This window comes from Aspergillus steynii (assembly GCF_002849105.1).
Source record: "Aspergillus steynii IBT 23096 chromosome Unknown P170scaffold_9, whole genome shotgun sequence".
Taxonomy (NCBI): domain Eukaryota; kingdom Fungi; phylum Ascomycota; class Eurotiomycetes; order Eurotiales; family Aspergillaceae; genus Aspergillus; species Aspergillus steynii.
The window spans coordinates 743,365-759,919 of record NW_020194406.1 but is presented as its reverse complement, the minus strand read 5'-3'; the positions used below and the strand labels follow the sequence as shown (position 1 = coordinate 759,919).

At 50.5% G+C, this 16,555-nt stretch overlaps 3 protein-coding genes across 3 annotated transcripts; all 3 read right to left on the bottom strand.

The window, feature by feature from the left end:
* Nucleotides 1-374: 374 nt before the first annotated feature.
* P170DRAFT_368426 (trafficking protein particle complex subunit 5) lies at nucleotides 375-1,223 on the bottom strand (the record flags this gene model as incomplete). The annotated part of the gene is made up of 2 exons (XM_024844859.1): nucleotides 375-864; nucleotides 943-1,223. Coding segments are annotated over 2 exons (771 nt in total), but the record flags the coding sequence as incomplete, so codon positions are not given.
* A 1,015-nt stretch (nucleotides 1,224-2,238) lies between these two features.
* On the bottom strand, nucleotides 2,239-4,217 carry P170DRAFT_416924 (putative NAD+ kinase). Its single transcript, XM_024847150.1, has 4 exons — nucleotides 4,024-4,217; nucleotides 2,938-3,922; nucleotides 2,606-2,882; nucleotides 2,239-2,551 (listed from the first exon to the last, which is right to left on the bottom strand). The coding sequence occupies exons 1-4, from the start codon at nucleotides 4,108-4,110 to the stop codon at nucleotides 2,395-2,397; spliced, it is 1,506 nt and encodes a 501-aa protein (XP_024699656.1). The 5' UTR covers nucleotides 4,111-4,217; the 3' UTR covers nucleotides 2,239-2,394.
* A 4,208-nt stretch (nucleotides 4,218-8,425) lies between these two features.
* P170DRAFT_283832 (uncharacterized protein) lies at nucleotides 8,426-9,003 on the bottom strand. The gene has a single exon (XM_024843200.1). It carries the CDS (start codon nucleotides 8,911-8,913, stop codon nucleotides 8,593-8,595), a length of 321 nt encoding a protein of 106 aa, XP_024699655.1. The 5' UTR covers nucleotides 8,914-9,003; the 3' UTR covers nucleotides 8,426-8,592.
* Between the last annotated feature and the right edge of the window lie 7,552 nt (nucleotides 9,004-16,555).

Sequence of the window (16,555 nt, the reverse complement as noted above, 5' to 3'; positions counted from 1 at the left end):
TGCTCGATAGATCGAACAGTAAATCCCCAGCCATCTGCTGCATATACATAAACAGCCAGCACAATATAATGAGCCGGAGCCGGCCCGAAGTGGCCTGGGTCTGTTCCCTCCAGACAACTGAAAGCCGTGGCCGATCAAGTTGATTGCCTGGGATTAGAAGTCCCTTTCCGCCGGTGAAAGCAAGCTCCTTAACACCGATCAAGATCTGAATGCAGAACCGCACATAATGCCCCATCTACCCAAACAGCCCATTTCCCAGAATAACAGGGGCAAGAAAAAAGAAGCCCCCGCCGACAAGTATCAACTCCGCTGAAAAAGAACAAACATCAACCAATCCTCCCTCTCGACTGGACTCGAGCCAAATAACTTATGACTTATTTGACCCCCGCCCTCTCCAACACCTTCTCCCTCTCCATCACACTTTCCCCGAACCGCAACAAGAAGATCGTCCGACTCGGCCACATCTCCGTCGGCTGATTATGAGCCGTGACCTTAGCCTCGAAGCCGCACCCATCACAGACACCCTCGATGATGCCGGCCACGAAGGCTGCGCAATTCAGCTGGTTCATCTCCTTCGGGACGCTGATGTACGTGTTCACGAGGGGGTCGTTGTCGGTGATCATGTACTCGTTCGGCGTGTCGGGGGAGACGGAGTGTTCGAGGGCGTCGGCGGGGCGGTTGAAGAGGAGGCGCCACAGCGGGCCGTGGATGAGGTGCAGCAGGGGGAGGACGCGGAGGGGGCGGTTCGGCGGCGACGCGGAGGTCGAGGAGCTGGAGAGCGACGAGGACGTGGAGCTTGACATCGTGCGGTAGAAGAGGAGGTCGAGGAGGCGGAGGCCGAGGGGGTAGCCTTGTTCGTTGAGGCTGGAGAGAGAGAGTTAGTATACGATTATCTATCGTGTTCAACTGTAGCTAGATAGATGGGATGGACGGAAGACGCACCGTTTCTCTAGATCCTGAATCCCCGTAACCCGTCTCTGAGCGTAAGTGACCATCTCCGCGAAGAGGAAGGCGAAGCTGGCGCGGCTGGATTCGGCATTTCGGCTGCGGTTGAGGTGTCTATCGTAGATGGTCTTGCGGTTGGAGGGGACGCGCAGCCCCGGAGATGTTTGCGCGATGGTCTGGATCTGCTGCGTCGGTTGGGGTTTGTCGGTGGTGGCGGGGTTGGAGTTGCTGTTGCTAATGGAGAGCATGGCAGCATGCCGTGGGGGTTGTGCCATGCTGTGTTGTCGTGGTGGGTGGTGATGTGGAAAGGTCGAGATGGGCGGGTATAATGGAGGTCCGGAGGATGGGAGGTGAGATCAGCGCTAGATCAGGGAGACTGGGGCATGGTGGTCTGGGTTGTTAGGTGGTAGGTAGGATGGGTAGGTTCTTGGGTTCGATGTGATCGATTGAAGGGTCTAGGTAAGGACAGGTCGAGTGGAATGACCGACTGATGGACTATGATGGACGGAGGACTGAGGATTGTTGGTGGCATCGAGATGTTACGGCGCCGCACAGCACCACTCGTGCACTTTCGACTTTTCTACAACTTCATTTACGATTACAGGGAGATCAAATGCTTGTCAAATATGTGTATTGTCATGTTTATATCTAAGCTATAGGCATAGGTGTCGCTGCCAATCCTGAAGGCAATGTGTGGTAAACCTGCTGAACAGCACCGTTAGCACTGGCTCGACATCAAAATCCAAATTCAATCAGATCCAGAATCGATCAAAATAGTCAGACATCCAAGGAAGTATTGCGCACAGAGCACGTCTATGATGGGTTCAAGCGACGGCTAGCGTGGAAACTGCGAATGTAGGAAAAAATTTTCATCATAAGAGCCCGGAGGCTTTTTGATCGAGGATCCGGAACTGAGAGAAAAAGTTTGCGACTTACCAAGTTAGTTAATTGGAAAAGCAGGGTTGAGAAAAGAGTAAGAGAGGCAGATTCAGTAAGAATCAATGCATCAGGCTTCGTTGGGAGTTGCATAAAGCTCCCGTTCCAAGCGTGTTGAGCGGATGAGTGAAGGAATGAAGAATGAAAATTTTCGGGAGAAAGCAGCCTTTTATAGTGCAGCGGGTCGGCCTGAGGCTGCCGGGGAAACGCGCCAACAGACGAAGCTTCTAGCGAACGCCGAAAAAATCATTCCCAACCTCCACAGCTCCAGTCCGATGGGCCCTAATGGGTTTCAATTGCTCATGGTAATTTCCAGAACCTTTCAGACGCTCTAGATAAAATCACACATCAATTATGAACGGGCCCATGCATTTTTACCCTTGCATGGATTTTTTCTTTCTATATCAATTCCCCAATAGACCTGCTATGCGCACTATGAAAACATAAATCAATTACACATTTACACTTAGTATAGTAAACCTCAAAACTGCTGATGATAGACCGGTCTACCTGCTACTTTGTACTCTTCTGTTTCTGTCTAGAGTTCCAATTCAGTGTCTTGGAGATACTTTGCACCCAGTCGTTGCCGCGTCGATTCTGAGGAAGAACGTTCGCAAAGGGATATCGTGATGCCGACACGGTCAGGTAATCTCCCGGGCGTAGCTCGATTCTGTCATTGCGATCAGCCTAGCCCAGTCATTTCTTTGCTGAGGCATTGACTTACCTCTCTCGCCCGTCAAAGCTGGCCCACGAACTTGTCCGTGCGTCGTATGGCACTCCCATCCGTAGAACAATGGTATCCGGCAGGATGATCGGCCGGAAAGACAGCGTGTGGGCGCAGATAGCAGTGACGAGGATTACCGGGTTGTCAGGATGGCAAAGAGAGCCCCCGGCAGCCAGGTTATATGCCGTAGATCCTGTCGGAGTCGCTACACAAACCCCGTCTGCCAGAAGCGTGGTGAAGTGTTCATCGTCACCAAACAACTCGATGGATGACATTGCTGTAGGCTGTTAATCGCGCTGTCATAGGCACTCGAAAAGAAGACGGGGACATACTGGCATTCGGTCCCCGGTCGAGAACAACGTCATTCAGGATCTGAACAACCTTATCCGGCTTATGCGTTAACGTGCCGTCGGTTTCTTCACCGATCAACTCTTCCACCATATCTCGCTTGACATTCCCTGACCCCTGCGGAAGCGGGTTGCTTCTCATGATCGTGCATTCAAACCTGAGTCTTAAGCTAACGGCCACGCCGTCCTTGAGGGCCGTTTCGAGTGTCTTCTGATGGTGATTGAAGTCGAACTTGGTCAGGAATCCCAAGGACCCCAGCGAGAAAGAGAGCACTGGCGGTACAACATGCTGGAATAGCCAGCTCGTATATAGAACCGTGCCGTCTCCTCCCAGGGTAATGACAAAATCAAACAAATGGGCATGTTCATGCGCAAAGTCAGTATCCCAGTACCTCAGTCGGCCCTCGGCAGAGGGTTCCTCCTGGAGCAACTTCGACGCCGCAAACTCCGGCTCGGACTCTAATCGCTTCTCCACGTAGACATGGTACTTAGTGTCGCGATCACTCGAGAGAAACCACCGCACAATTTCCCGCGTGTGGCCGATGACGGTCTCGTCTCCCGCCTTGGTCACCAGGAAGACGTTCTTGACGGAGAGCTTGAGCTTGATGCTGTCCAGCTTCTTGGACAGTTTGCGCACATTCCAGGCCATATCCGATAGCTGCTTCTTCGTCAGGTGGCGCGAGTGCACCACCGTTTGGGCGGTCCTTGTGCGCTCGTCTCCCGTATCTGTGACGATCACGTCGTTGTCCTCCACGCCATCGCCGATAATGAATTCCTCATGGCCAAGGTCCGCGCGATCCTGTGCATCTCGAGCGTGGACCGACGGATCTACCCATTCTCCTGCGATCAGCGAATGCACGAAGCAGGCGGTTTTCTCGTCGGGGCGATCCAGATGCGGGATCTTGCCGGACTCATTGGCCATGACTAACGACGACTTGCGACGGTGACTACAATCCGGCGAGATGACGACCTAAACCCGGGGGAAAAGCCCATGGCGATTAAATGTTAGTCAAGGGATCGGGAAGAGTCGGGGTGGGTTCAAGAAAAGCAGAGGATGGAGATCTGCCATACCTCTAGCTTATTGTAGGCGTCCGTATCTGCCCCTCCATCTTCCTTTCGAGTGCGAGTCAGCTCCGGCGGCATCTTGGTGCGATTCATCGACCTACAGTGGGACCCCGGGGCTGTTCATTATTCATGGCTCGAAAGCAACGATGGTTCTCGGTGTCGTTCTGCTGGTCCTGTCGCTCAGGCTCTCATGGCGATGCTCAGTCCGGAGTTGGCCGAGTAAAGGTTGAGAGTCGCGACGGATTGGGATGCGGCTATGACGTCGCTCCACTTCGCCCGAGGCCCAAACCAGCCTTCACGTCGCGCATTCCTCTAGTCTAGACAGTCCGAGAGTTGTTCATGATGGGGTTCGATGGTTTGTCTGTAGGGGATTTTTTCAGTCAAAAGAATGTTCTGTGTGGGAGGATTGTCTCGCGAACCTCTTGGACTGGTGTGGCACTATTATATATTTTCACCTCTGAATTATGTCCAAGGACAGAACACACACCTTTTTGCAACCAACATTTTATCTTAATAAGAATTTGGACCGTAGGATCGAACTGTGACAATTATACTCGTAGTCAAGCATGACAACTACGAATGATATAAAAACAAGAGCACCCTCCTATGCTGCCCCCCCTACGAACAAGAGGCTACTCTGACATCATTCTTAGACACCAAAGGTTCCAAATCAGAAACTATAAAAGCCATATTATGCCGACCACGCCATCTACACATAATCTCCCCGAGTTAAACAGACCAAGACTGAAATCAAACACTACATTTTGTATCTCCTAGGTTGATCTCCTACGGCAATCAAGAACATCCACCCAAGTATACGTTAATCGCCAAGGAAAGAAGAAGACCGACAATGAGCTCATGGTTTCTCTTCTCCCAGTCTTTGGTCCTCCATCGGTGAGCATTATCCCTCACCCCCAGCATATAGCCAGCGTGCAAAGTGCGAGGGATACGGATAACATCTATCCCATTCAACCTCCCCAATGCGTCTGCATGCAGGACAAGGCCAGACAAAGCGGAACAGGTTGAACCCGCATGAAGAGAGATCCGACACCTTACATGCGTGCGTCATCTTCGCACCGTCAGAAAGGTGAAGTCCACGCCGGGCACATGGTGCCTTGCCGTGATAGTGATGCCGATAGCGCCAATAAGGCCATCGTAAGGACGAGCACACAGTCTGCATCTGAGCCACGAGTTGCCTTGCGTCCTCACCTTACACTTTGACCGCGTCGGACTCTGGGCCTTTGAATCGATAGCGGGCGCTATCTATCGACAAATGGGTCACAAGGCGTCTTTATTCTATTTAATTAGTTTATTTTCCTGGTCTGCGCCCGAGCCGAGTGGACGGATGGATGGATGGATGGGCGGCGCCCACGGACTCAATCATCCGAAGCAAAAGCAAGTCTCCATCACGACAAGGAAGACGAGAGCTCAGGTGAGCAAGAGGGAGCCGACCGGGCCATCTTTTCCCTGGCAATGCACGCGAATGCAGTTTTCGGTGGCGGCGGGCAAAAGTCGTGCCCAATGATCCCCGCACAGGGTCCAGACGCCCATTCCGTAGATACTAAGATGCTAGGTGACGACCACCGCGTGAGTTGTTAGTTAGTCTGGAGGGTTGTCTGACTCCTCATCTCGCCTTGGGACGGCATAGTATTCGGTTGGTTTTTACTCCGTAGAGGGGGGCGATATTAAGAGCGACAGTGAGACCGAGAGTAATCCCCGCCTCCAACGATGCGGCCCTGCTTTTGCTGGCAGAGGAACCGGCGCTTGACCCACTTGCTGGGGAGGAAAAAAAGAAGGAATCAGGAGGACTGCGCGAGGGAGGGGGTCCAGCATATTAGTCCGGCAGACACACTGGAGATAGTTAGAAGTTGGTGATACAAGCGAAGCCGGGGGGCGATAACGTTACCAGGATGGGCTCCAGACGCAGACACGGACACAGACGGGCCTCTGTAGGTCCTGCAACTTGCAGATTTGAGCGGCAAATCAGAGCGGGTTCTGGCGAGATCCCCAGATGAGCGAAGCGCCGATGTCAGGCCAAACCTGCAGGCGACATCACGGCGCCCGGCGACTACAGATGCAGCTTACTCTGTTCACTTCGTCTGCCCAACCGCCATGGCTGCAGTCCATCACAAAGTCCCCCATGTGATTGAATGAGACATGATCCAATCATCAACAAAAAATGATAGTAATAAAAATAAAATAAAACCATTCTGGATCATCCCCACCATCATCTGTAGGTATTTCCGACAACACAGGGGCTGCATCACCATCGTAAGCGCCCACATCCCTCTGTCGTAGGTATTATTAGAACATTTCCCCCGTCGACAACGAACAATGTCTTGCTTTAGCATTCTCTCCCCGGTCCCCAGTCTCAGCCCGCAGTTCAAACCAGAATAGCATCATAATCCTGGTGCCTACCCCGTCGGACGTACGTAGGACTAACTGTGGCTGTGGCATGAAGGAGAGACGGCCGCATTCCATCCAACCCTAACCGCAAGCAAGACGAACTAACTACTGCACCCTTGTCCTGCATACGCAGTCCAGTGCTCTACGGCGTACTGCGTATGGAGTAAACTACGCTACCAACTAGTCCCGAGTCTTACTGTATGCAGCATGCACTCGAGATGCTCCATCTTTTGCCACTGGATCCACTCAGTGATCTGTGCATTCTCTCCCCCCTCTCTCTCTCCTTCTTCTCCCTTACTGCGAGAGAGAAACCGCCCCCTGAAAACAGAGAGATAGCATTGTGTCATGTCACATCCGAGTGGGAATTCCTGCAGTGACCCGAGATTTAATTCCAGCCACATCGAGTACGCTACCGCTTTGAGAAGGGAGACGTGGTCAATTTACTTGACTTCTAGAAAAAGTCAATAGCCTCGCTTTATCCGCCGATGATCCAGACTACGACGTAGTATCCAATAGGTTCCTGGACGGAGTCGTCGACCCCACGTCGAGAAAAGAAGGCTTGCGAAGGACGAACCGTAGTCAAGCCAAGGCTACTCCTATAACGAGACTCCGGACGGCGAGTATGGAAGTATGCAGGATCAACCCATTCAAACCTTGCTAGTCAGCTAGTGTAGAATCGATAGCCCCTGCGGTCGGCGTTACATCGACGGCCTGCAATAATAATAATCATCATCCTCCGTAAAGAGCAAACCAGAATAGCAGAGTGACTGATCATCCCGGGCAACGTGCCAGCTTCCCAGCCACCGAATATTCGCGGCTCCACAACGCCCACTTTTTGCCCCTCGTCCAAGACCATCACTGGGCTAGACTCGGAGGAGTTTAGCCGGGATCGCTTGGGTGCAGCACTATTAGCAGTAATTAAGTACTCCGGAGTCGAGATTATCGTACGCTGGGTACACGACGTACGGAGAGAGGATACAGACTGGTAATAATACATCCGTCGCAGCAGTCGCTGGTAAATTACCCCCTAATATTCCTGATATTCTATGGAGCCGACTTGACAGCAAACGAGATACTAAGATAGCCAGGTAAGAAATAGGCATACTTTAACGTATTCGAACGACTACGGCTCTAGTCACTATTGCGTATTCGGTATGTCGTCATCGTCTACGGAGTAACACAGGCGGACAGGACCGGTTCTGCATCCCCAATTGACCAAAACTTCTACGCGGTTGCAGCGACAGGAAAATTGAGCCACAGATGATCATGCTAGTTTCAAAGTACTGGCAGTCGCTGTCTCGTGTCTAAATTGCGCCAGACCTACTGCATGATGGCTGTTCATGCCCTCTTCTCTACAGCAGATGATTCGATGGCTAACCCTACCGGTCAATCCGTCTTCTACTCCAATGAACCCAGGGGATGGGGACCTGTCTCGACGGGCCTTGCTTCTCAGCCTACTGTCTCTCCTTGACCGAGGACAGGCTATTCAAGATATCCCGCATAGTTTGTCACCCCTGCAATCTCGTTGCCTTCCCCAGCGCCTGTATTTGGGCGCCTGTCTCTCGATGCAGCAGTCGTGACGCAACGAGGGATTATCCCGGTCGGCTGGTTGGATGTATCGAGTGTACTTTTTCTTCAGCGCAGTGATGCTATGCATGCGTGGCAGCGGGACGTTTGCTTCGCCAGGAGATCTTGGACAGGGATTTTGAATATCCTGCACGCAGTACGCAGTAAACTTTGGGGTTCGGCGATATGGCTGCCTATAGGTACGTTTCCCATATGATTGGCATGTTGTCTTGCCAGCTCATGCGTCGAGGCTATAGCGGCGGTTGACATTTGGCCTGTAAAAGAGCAAGCTGGGCATTGTTATTTACGCCTGCAGTCTTCAAGGCTCGGTGTATACTATACACCGGGTGAGTGAATCTAGATCCATGTGTTAGTACAGACTCTAGAAAGCGGTCGGCAGTATCACATGCATCACCAGACCTTGGAGCATATCCCTTTGTTCTTCAGCTATGAGCCATCGAATAGGCCAAGCTGCACTGCCATGCTTGTAAGCTGCGTGCCTAGTCTCCTGGTCAGGGGCTCCCAGGGGATGGCGAGAACGAAGTACTGATACATTCCGATGAATGCTGACCTAGGCTACATTTTTCATGTGTGACGTAGGGGTTAGCATAGCATATCGAATGTCTCTCTTTGGTATCTAGAAAGATCTGCCGTTGTGTGACATATTGAGCAAGGGGTTAGGCATTTGCATGCAGTCGGAAAGATACAGACCGAGACCAGTTGGTCGGTTCGATGTCTTTGAAAGATAGACTTTCTTGGAGTCAATGACAGTGTCGTACAGAGTAGAGCTATCAGGGAAGCTGATATTACCGAAATTGTGTACACCGATACCACCGTATACGGGGATGGAACCGCAGTGGGAATAGCGTGTTTCGACTGAGAAACTATAGTTGAGCTCTTATAGAGAGCAATTTCGAATTCCATGCGGTGATGATATCTATTACAGAGTATGGACAGTCAATATAGACACATGTTGCCTGTTCCCATGTAAGGGCCGCAAACAGCCACCATCGTTCTCGTCCTCAGCGGAAATGACACCCCATCCAGTCCTCCGTAATACAGTGGAGCGATCAAATTGGCTGCTGCGCAGATTTTGACTCAGCCATGTGGCTTTACTCCCGGGACGGGACAGACTCCAGGGAGGGACTAAGGCGCCCCAATGCCATGGCTGAAGTCGCCCTAGTCGCCAGTAGTCCGGACCTGCAACCACCCATGGAATGGGCATCGAAGGTGGGAGAATCCGCGGAAATCCAATGGTTGGCTTCTCGGCCGATGGTGCAAAGCCTAAAACCTGATCGTCGCCCCTCGCCAGTCGCCTACGCCATACTCCATCGCCTGGGATTTTCAGCCCGTCTGATACTTTGCCGTCTTGAGGAGTTGTGAATCTTTTGACCGCCCGTCCCGGTTTGAGATGCTTCCCCACCACGAAGACCTTTGGACTTGCTCGATGGCCACTCAGAGCGGAGGATTCCCAGGGATTCTCGTCCCCCTTATTTGACCGTGGCCTGGAACTGACCCACCAACGGTCAGACAATCATTATTGGGCATTGGCGGTCATACGCCGTATTCCATTGTAGGAGTAAATGCTGGATCGAAGGGCGTCGTAGTATATACTCCGTAATCACTGGATGAGATGAGATATGTCGGAGGCCAAACAAACTAAAGAAAATTGCCACTTTGCCTTACCAAATGACCCGACCAAATCATCAGAATGCAGTAAGACAGGAAGATTAATAATTCAAAATTAATATTCAATATTTTCCATGCCCCCCCCCGAGCCCCACTCTGATCTACCGTGACACTGCAGCCAGGATCTTAGTCCCGATAACTTATGGATTTTCTTTTTTCTCTTTTTCAAGTCATGTTTGCCTGTTTCAGTAATACATAAAGTGGAGAACCCCCCCGACCATCACTCGTCAAACATGGGTCATGGTACATCATCGTCGTATTCCATTTCCTCCTGATAGTCCGGTGTACCCTCAGCCGATCTGCTCAATAACCCATTATTGATAACCACTTTCGATGGGGAAATGAGAAGCGGGATCTATCCGAACACGAAGAGCGCACATGTTGCACCAAAGACAAGGAGGATTTGACCGGATCAGATCGCTAGACGTAGGGGGGTGGTTAAGTGAAACGAATCCCGGCGCTGATTTCCCCTCTCCCTTTCTCCTCCTCGAATGCTGGTCAACTGCGGAGTCAGCCTAGGCCGGTGAATGTGATATTAATCGGCGCGAACACGCTACTCTACGGAGTACTAAGTTGCTAAGTTACCAACTAAGGCTCAGACCCGAAGCGACCGGCTACCACCGCAAAGCCCCAAATTACGAGCGATGATGTGCCCTGCTGCGCCATCCATCACCATCCGAGCGATACGCTACTCTCTCTAGGATTACGGAGGAGGTCCCAACTCCCAACCCTCTCCGATATGTCGTAGTATGCGCATGTAAATAAAAACAAGTCTTTCAGACACACGATCAGGTGGCTCCATTTATCGTATCTCGGCAGCGGTATGTGTGCGCACCCTGCATGATTCTTACCCCCTGTTCGCGGTGGCTGCATGCCTGGAGAGTCACACTCGATCAATAATAGCCAACCCGGAACGGAGCCTGTGGACTTACGTAGTCCAACTGCGGTCCGGGATTGGCTTTGTTGGTGCGTTCTTAGGCAGTTGGGTATGGATGGAAGGTCTCCATACTCTGTATGGAGTAGAGTTCCAGACTTGGCTTGCCGGCATCATATCCTGATCCATGACCCTAAATTGTAATACCTACTCGTACTATCCTCCTGCTCAAAGAGTCTTAGATGGTCTGTCCTACTGGACTAAATCCCCCCTAACTACGGAGTCGTTAGCTCAGTGGTTGGCTGACATGGAAGGATTGAACCTAAGCACTGGCCACATTAGCGATACCAGGGCTTTTTTCTTTCTTTCTTTCTTTTTCTATTTTTTACTTGCCAGTGATAGTCCGTCCTGTCAAGTGTTGACTTAGGTAGTAATTTTGCCTCTCTTTTCTCTCTTTCGAGATCCGAGCTGAGTTGTACAACAATCTACGTGCCTAGCTAGTCGTACAGAATTGCCAACCCAAGAAAAAAAAACCAAACCAAACATCGAGCCGACTCCCCCCTTTTTCCTTCGTATGACAAGAACCGCCTTTATCGGTCTTTATGCATGCATGCATGCATGCCATTTGACTCATGGCTACCTGCAGCTGGGCCCCTTCCCCTCTCTCTCTCTTCCTCCCTCAGGCCGAGAGCGCCCTGCCCTGCCTGCCTTGCCTCGTCTTCACTTGGGAATCTGGATCCGATTAAGACCCATTTTCCGTAGATTAAAAACCCATACGGAGTAGTTAAATGACGGAATCGACGGAACCCAAGAAAAAATAGAAGAAAAAGGGAAGAGCCCACAAGATCCATCCGCAGTCGCCCAGACGACTGACGACACGACAGGACAACAAAGGACAAAAAAAAAAAAAAAAAAAAAAAAAAAGGTGCCAATAATAACAGAAATAGAAAAAACAAGGGTTGGGTAAAATTTACGAAGTCGACGACGGCCAGGGCAGGATAATCTTGCAACTTGCAAGCCCTGCGTGACCCACTCGGGTAGTTTTTTTAGGATTCCATCCTCCACGCAACCAGGTCCAGGAGGGTCTCTATCCCATTCTTGCGGTCTGCTTGGTCGGGTTGGAAATGACAAAGGAAAAAAGAAAAAAAAAAAAAAAAAAAAAAAAGCTCAGGCACTGTCACCGATCATGGGTATCCGGCAGGGCTAACCAGCCTACCAGTATCGAGGATCATGACTCGAAGGTTCGAAAAAGGTCGCGCTGAACCCGCAGGTAGACCGGGCGAAGCGGTCGGGAAATCACGAGCGCAAGGCGGCAGGCCAACTCCGTACGCATACAGGCATATGAAGAGGTGACTTACAGCATGTTGTATCACACTCACCCTGTTGCTTGGCTGGGCTTTTGCTTTGAAGGAAAAAAGAAAAGTACTAAAACTGGACCTACTGTAAATGCGACCGCCGCCGGCGTGGGTGGCTTATCTTATTTTTTATGATTATTCCCTCAATTTTATTTGATTATTTATTTTACGTTCTATGGCCCAGTACTACGTAGGGTAGATGATGGTACAGAGTAACATCGAACCTGAAATCAACCCCCATTCAATTCACAATGCGGCTTAAATGCCTAGAATCTAGAGTCAACGTCTCCTGTACCTAGTGCCATAGCCCAACATGTGAGACTCGCCATGGCTCACCAATAGAATACAGTTCACGCCGACGCGAATCCTTTCCCATGAGCCCATATCAGATCCTGGCATCCCTTCCACGGGGCAGGTTCAGAAAATAGTGGCTGATGACATGTCACTAAGGCAAGCCAAATTGATTAGCGCGGTCTAGGTTTTTTTCCCTTTTCTTTTTTCTTTTTCTTTTTTTCCTGTGGCGCCTCCTCTTCCTCCGGTCTCTTTCTCCTTCCCAATTGCCATTGTTTGAGTGAATGTGGGCGGGTCTAGACTATATTTGGATAGGCAATCATCATTGAAGAACAATGAATGACGATAATAGGCTGGACGGCGGACAGATACATGGAACACTCTGTGCTCCGAGAGCACGGACATTTTTGTTTTCTTTTCATTTAATTTAATTTAATCTCATTGATATTTTCTTATTCCCCTTCAAGAACATACGCAGTACGCAGTAAGAAAGACAGAGTGACAAGAACAAACAAACCGCCCCAAACCCATAACCATGGAGTTATGAACATTCCCAGCTAGCCTTGAGTTACAATCAATTTACTCCTAGATCCCTTGTCCAACTCCAACTTCCAACCCGGCCCCGTCCCCGCTCTTGGGAAGATCCCTACTTCCATGGCTGAAAAACTTTGTCCGAGACCAATTCCTCCTGTCTCGGACGGCGACCGCCATTTTGCGTCGCTTGCTCGATTGAGCGTGGTACATTAGTGAGGGTTAGCCTATTACTTGCGCAAGTAGGTTTTCCCCTAGTCGGCGGGCGGATGAGCCGGATAATTTGGTCTGATTATTAATACGACCTTAATGACGGTGTTGTGCTGTCCGGATTGGGAGTTTTATGTCTGGCGTGGTGATTTGTTTAGTCATTCGTCATTACGGAGTACGGAGAGTGTTTCCCCCTCCCGGGCTTCTTTGTTTCCCGGTCGGGATGGATGGATGAGACGAGTCGTTTGTTGATGGGCTGGCTGTGGTCAAAGCACTTTTGTCTACCTTACAGCTTACTATCTACTATCTATGGCGTATGCGTAGTCTGTATGTACTATGAGCCTGGTCAAAGCGGGGGAAGGTGAACTGCGAGGGGGTCGTGGATTTCTTGATTCGTATCCCTAGCGAAGTGATCGTATTCCAGATGTACATCTACCTCAGAGTGACGATGACATCGGCCTGGCATGGTCACTGGCTCACTTCCAATCTGACGGAGTATATGCTACGAAGTACTACGCCGTAGGAAGAGGTGGGGACCATAGGATCATAGGGTCGTAGGCGTAGGCTCCGAGATGATTATTCTTCCTGCGCCGCATCGGAGCAAAGCCACCTACGGAGCGGTAGGAAATTGTGATCGTGAAGTACCGGCTGATTCTGACTGGTCTTCCAATCATCAGTACTCCGTACTCCGTAGCCAGGGAGTGCTGTACGGAGTACTGGATGGTGATTATGATAATAATCCCCAATAAGCGCCAGACCAGTTCTAGCCTGTCGCTCGGGGCTGAAGCAGCGCTTTGGTCGACGTCTCGTCTCGTAAATGCAAACGGAACTGCGGTTCTTTGTTGGGAAGGATCGGCAGATTGGGGGGGCGTGTGTCAGCCAAGGGTTAATTAAGGCGAAGAATTGGGGAACCGACGACGACGTAGTATGATGGGCACGATGGATGGAGAACGTCAAATGGACCTCGACTATCACCAGCGGTGCCCAGAATCCTACCGAGTAGCCTTCGCCAAAGGAGTGGCTGAAAATGGTCCCGTCCGCGAGCAAGGCGAGGGAGCCAGAAGCGGTGCAAGACTGTTATGGAATGGGATGACTCGCCCGCCCACTTTGATAGACTAACTTACGGAGTAGTTATGGAGTGTAGCTTACCTCCTGCTTGGTAGGATCCCTGTCCCTGGGCCTATCTATCTAGCTTGTGCGTAGCTACGAGCTAGTTGGACTAGGGGCGGACAAAAAGTCACGGTAGGGATTAGTTAGGGAGAAATCCAGAGCAAAAGGTGACCCACCATGCTACTCTCTTTCTCTCTCTCTCTGCCTTTCCTTTTGGCCCCCCTGATCCTGACTGGGCCTTCTGGAATTGTTTTCTCTGGAGTTTTCTAAGGCTAAGGTGCCACCTGTCCGACCAGAAGCTCCAGACGGAAGGGAATGGTCGAGTAAGGGAGCCCCTGCGCTGGCTCTGCCCAAGTGGACCTGCACATGCGTTTCCCGGTCGCTCTCCTGTAATCTCCGGCCTCTGATTTGTAGGCCGATTCGACGATGATCTCAATTGTCCGATGGAATCGTCGATGATGTCGATTCCGGGTGTCGCGCGGAATGTTAATTTCCTTCCTTCCTTTTTTTCTTGTCTTTCGTTTTTTGGATTTTTTATAGTTTTTTGGCGCCTTCCTTTGAACCATCATCTACTCCATACAGTAACTCCGGAGTACGTTAGATGGATGACGGCCTCGGTGGAGAATGGATGAACGTACCGTCCTCCGATAGGAGTAGGGCTACCTTGTTAAGTTGTTCCATAATCTTCTCCTCCCCGATGAACCCGGGCTTTGGTTCTGGGGCTGGTCTGGTCGTCACCGGGGAGAGGAGATTTCTGAACTCGGCATGCATCAGCAGTTCCGGGTACACAAAGAGGCGTTTCCAACTCAATGTTGACTGTACTACGTAGGGAGAGAAAGCACGGATCAATCACAGCCACTGATAGCCCGGCATCGTCATCATTCATCAATATTGGGAAATATGCTGTACGCCATGGAAGGCGGGCGTTTTCCGGCATTCTGATTGCAGGGCAGATCATTTCATTCCCAGCCTTTCGCAAAAGAGAGGGGCCGGCCTCAGGTACAGACAGACCGATAGTCGAACAGTGAGCGGGCTCTAGCCGCTACTAATCGGTCTAGCGAGTCGTGAGTGATTAAAAAAGGGCCGCAGACATGGTTCTGGGAATGGGAATGGGAATGGCCGAAGTTTTATTTTTCTTGGTTGTTTTGATTTTTGATTTTTTTTTCCTACTCCGTAATTATTGCATTAATGCATCTGCGGTTGCCCCTCTCCGCCACTCTGACTGACTCCGTAATTCTTCCTTGTCACTTGGTCGGTCCAACTTGAACTTACTTTTCCATACGCACAGGGTGTGATATGATTGTTGCTGTTGTTGTAGCTGGACTTGTCAGAATCAAACAATAACAGCGAGTAGGTTCCCCCATACATCCTCCATACATAAGAGTTACATGGTTTGGTTCTCCGCACGCCGCCAAAAATTACCACCGAGTAAAACAACGTAACGGAGGCCTTCAAGTCTGATACAAATCCCTGTAGGCGTCCAGTGTGGATCACCACTCCAAGGAATCCCGAGTCTTGTCTTGTCTTTTCTCACTCCGGACTACGCCCAGGAGAACTGGACTAGCCAAGAACTAGACTTAACTGTGAACTTCGCCCGTTTCTTCCGTCCCAGGAGATTGATTGTCTTGTCATCTCCTAACGAGCTAGCCGAGGCTCCCGCTCTCTGTCTCTCACTCAGGTTCCTAAACGAGGGGGGCAGACTACCACGACTAGCGAGTAGTAAGTTTGGTGGCAATTTTGTCCAAGCGGTGTCCGGTGATACGGGCAGAGTGTAAAAAAAAAAGATGGACAGGATGATTATGAAACATCTACTCCACAGTGTATATTAAAATAAACGGGCAGACAGCATCGAATTTTGAGGGACGGGGATTGTCGCGGCTGAGACTTGGATTTTTGGACTCGGAGTTCAGGAGACACAACCTACACGTAGTATGAGCAGGCATTATTACTACGTAGATTAAACCCGTCAAGTGATACTGTGAGACACGGAAGAAAACGATGATCCCAGATCTTCACCGCTGGCGAAATGATTATCTTATCCGGGAGCAGACGATCATCATTATGAGTATGGAGAGGTGCTACGTAAAGATTTTAAAATTAGATCCTGCATTCTTCAAGAATAATAGAGTTACCGGTAGGGCCAGATGGAAAGAAACGCTTGGCATCGCTTGGTCCGAGAGAGATTGAAATCGTAATAAAACTAAAATAAATAAAAAGAAAATCAAACCATGGGGGTCGTTACTAAGACCGCCTATTCTGGACCGGCTTATGACGGGCTGGATTCCAGTTACATCGAGTACGCCGAGGGGGACGGACTCACGTCGAACCACCGGTAACTAGTATAGGCCATGGAAGTTGGAAGTCAAGCACGACTAAGACCTAATAATCCAAGGGTGGTGATGGTAATATGAGGGTAATATATTAAGACCTGACCTATGATGGCCCCAACGGGAGCGGTTGGACAAGGGGGCAAAAGTAACACAAACACAAGGATGGCGGGATAAGC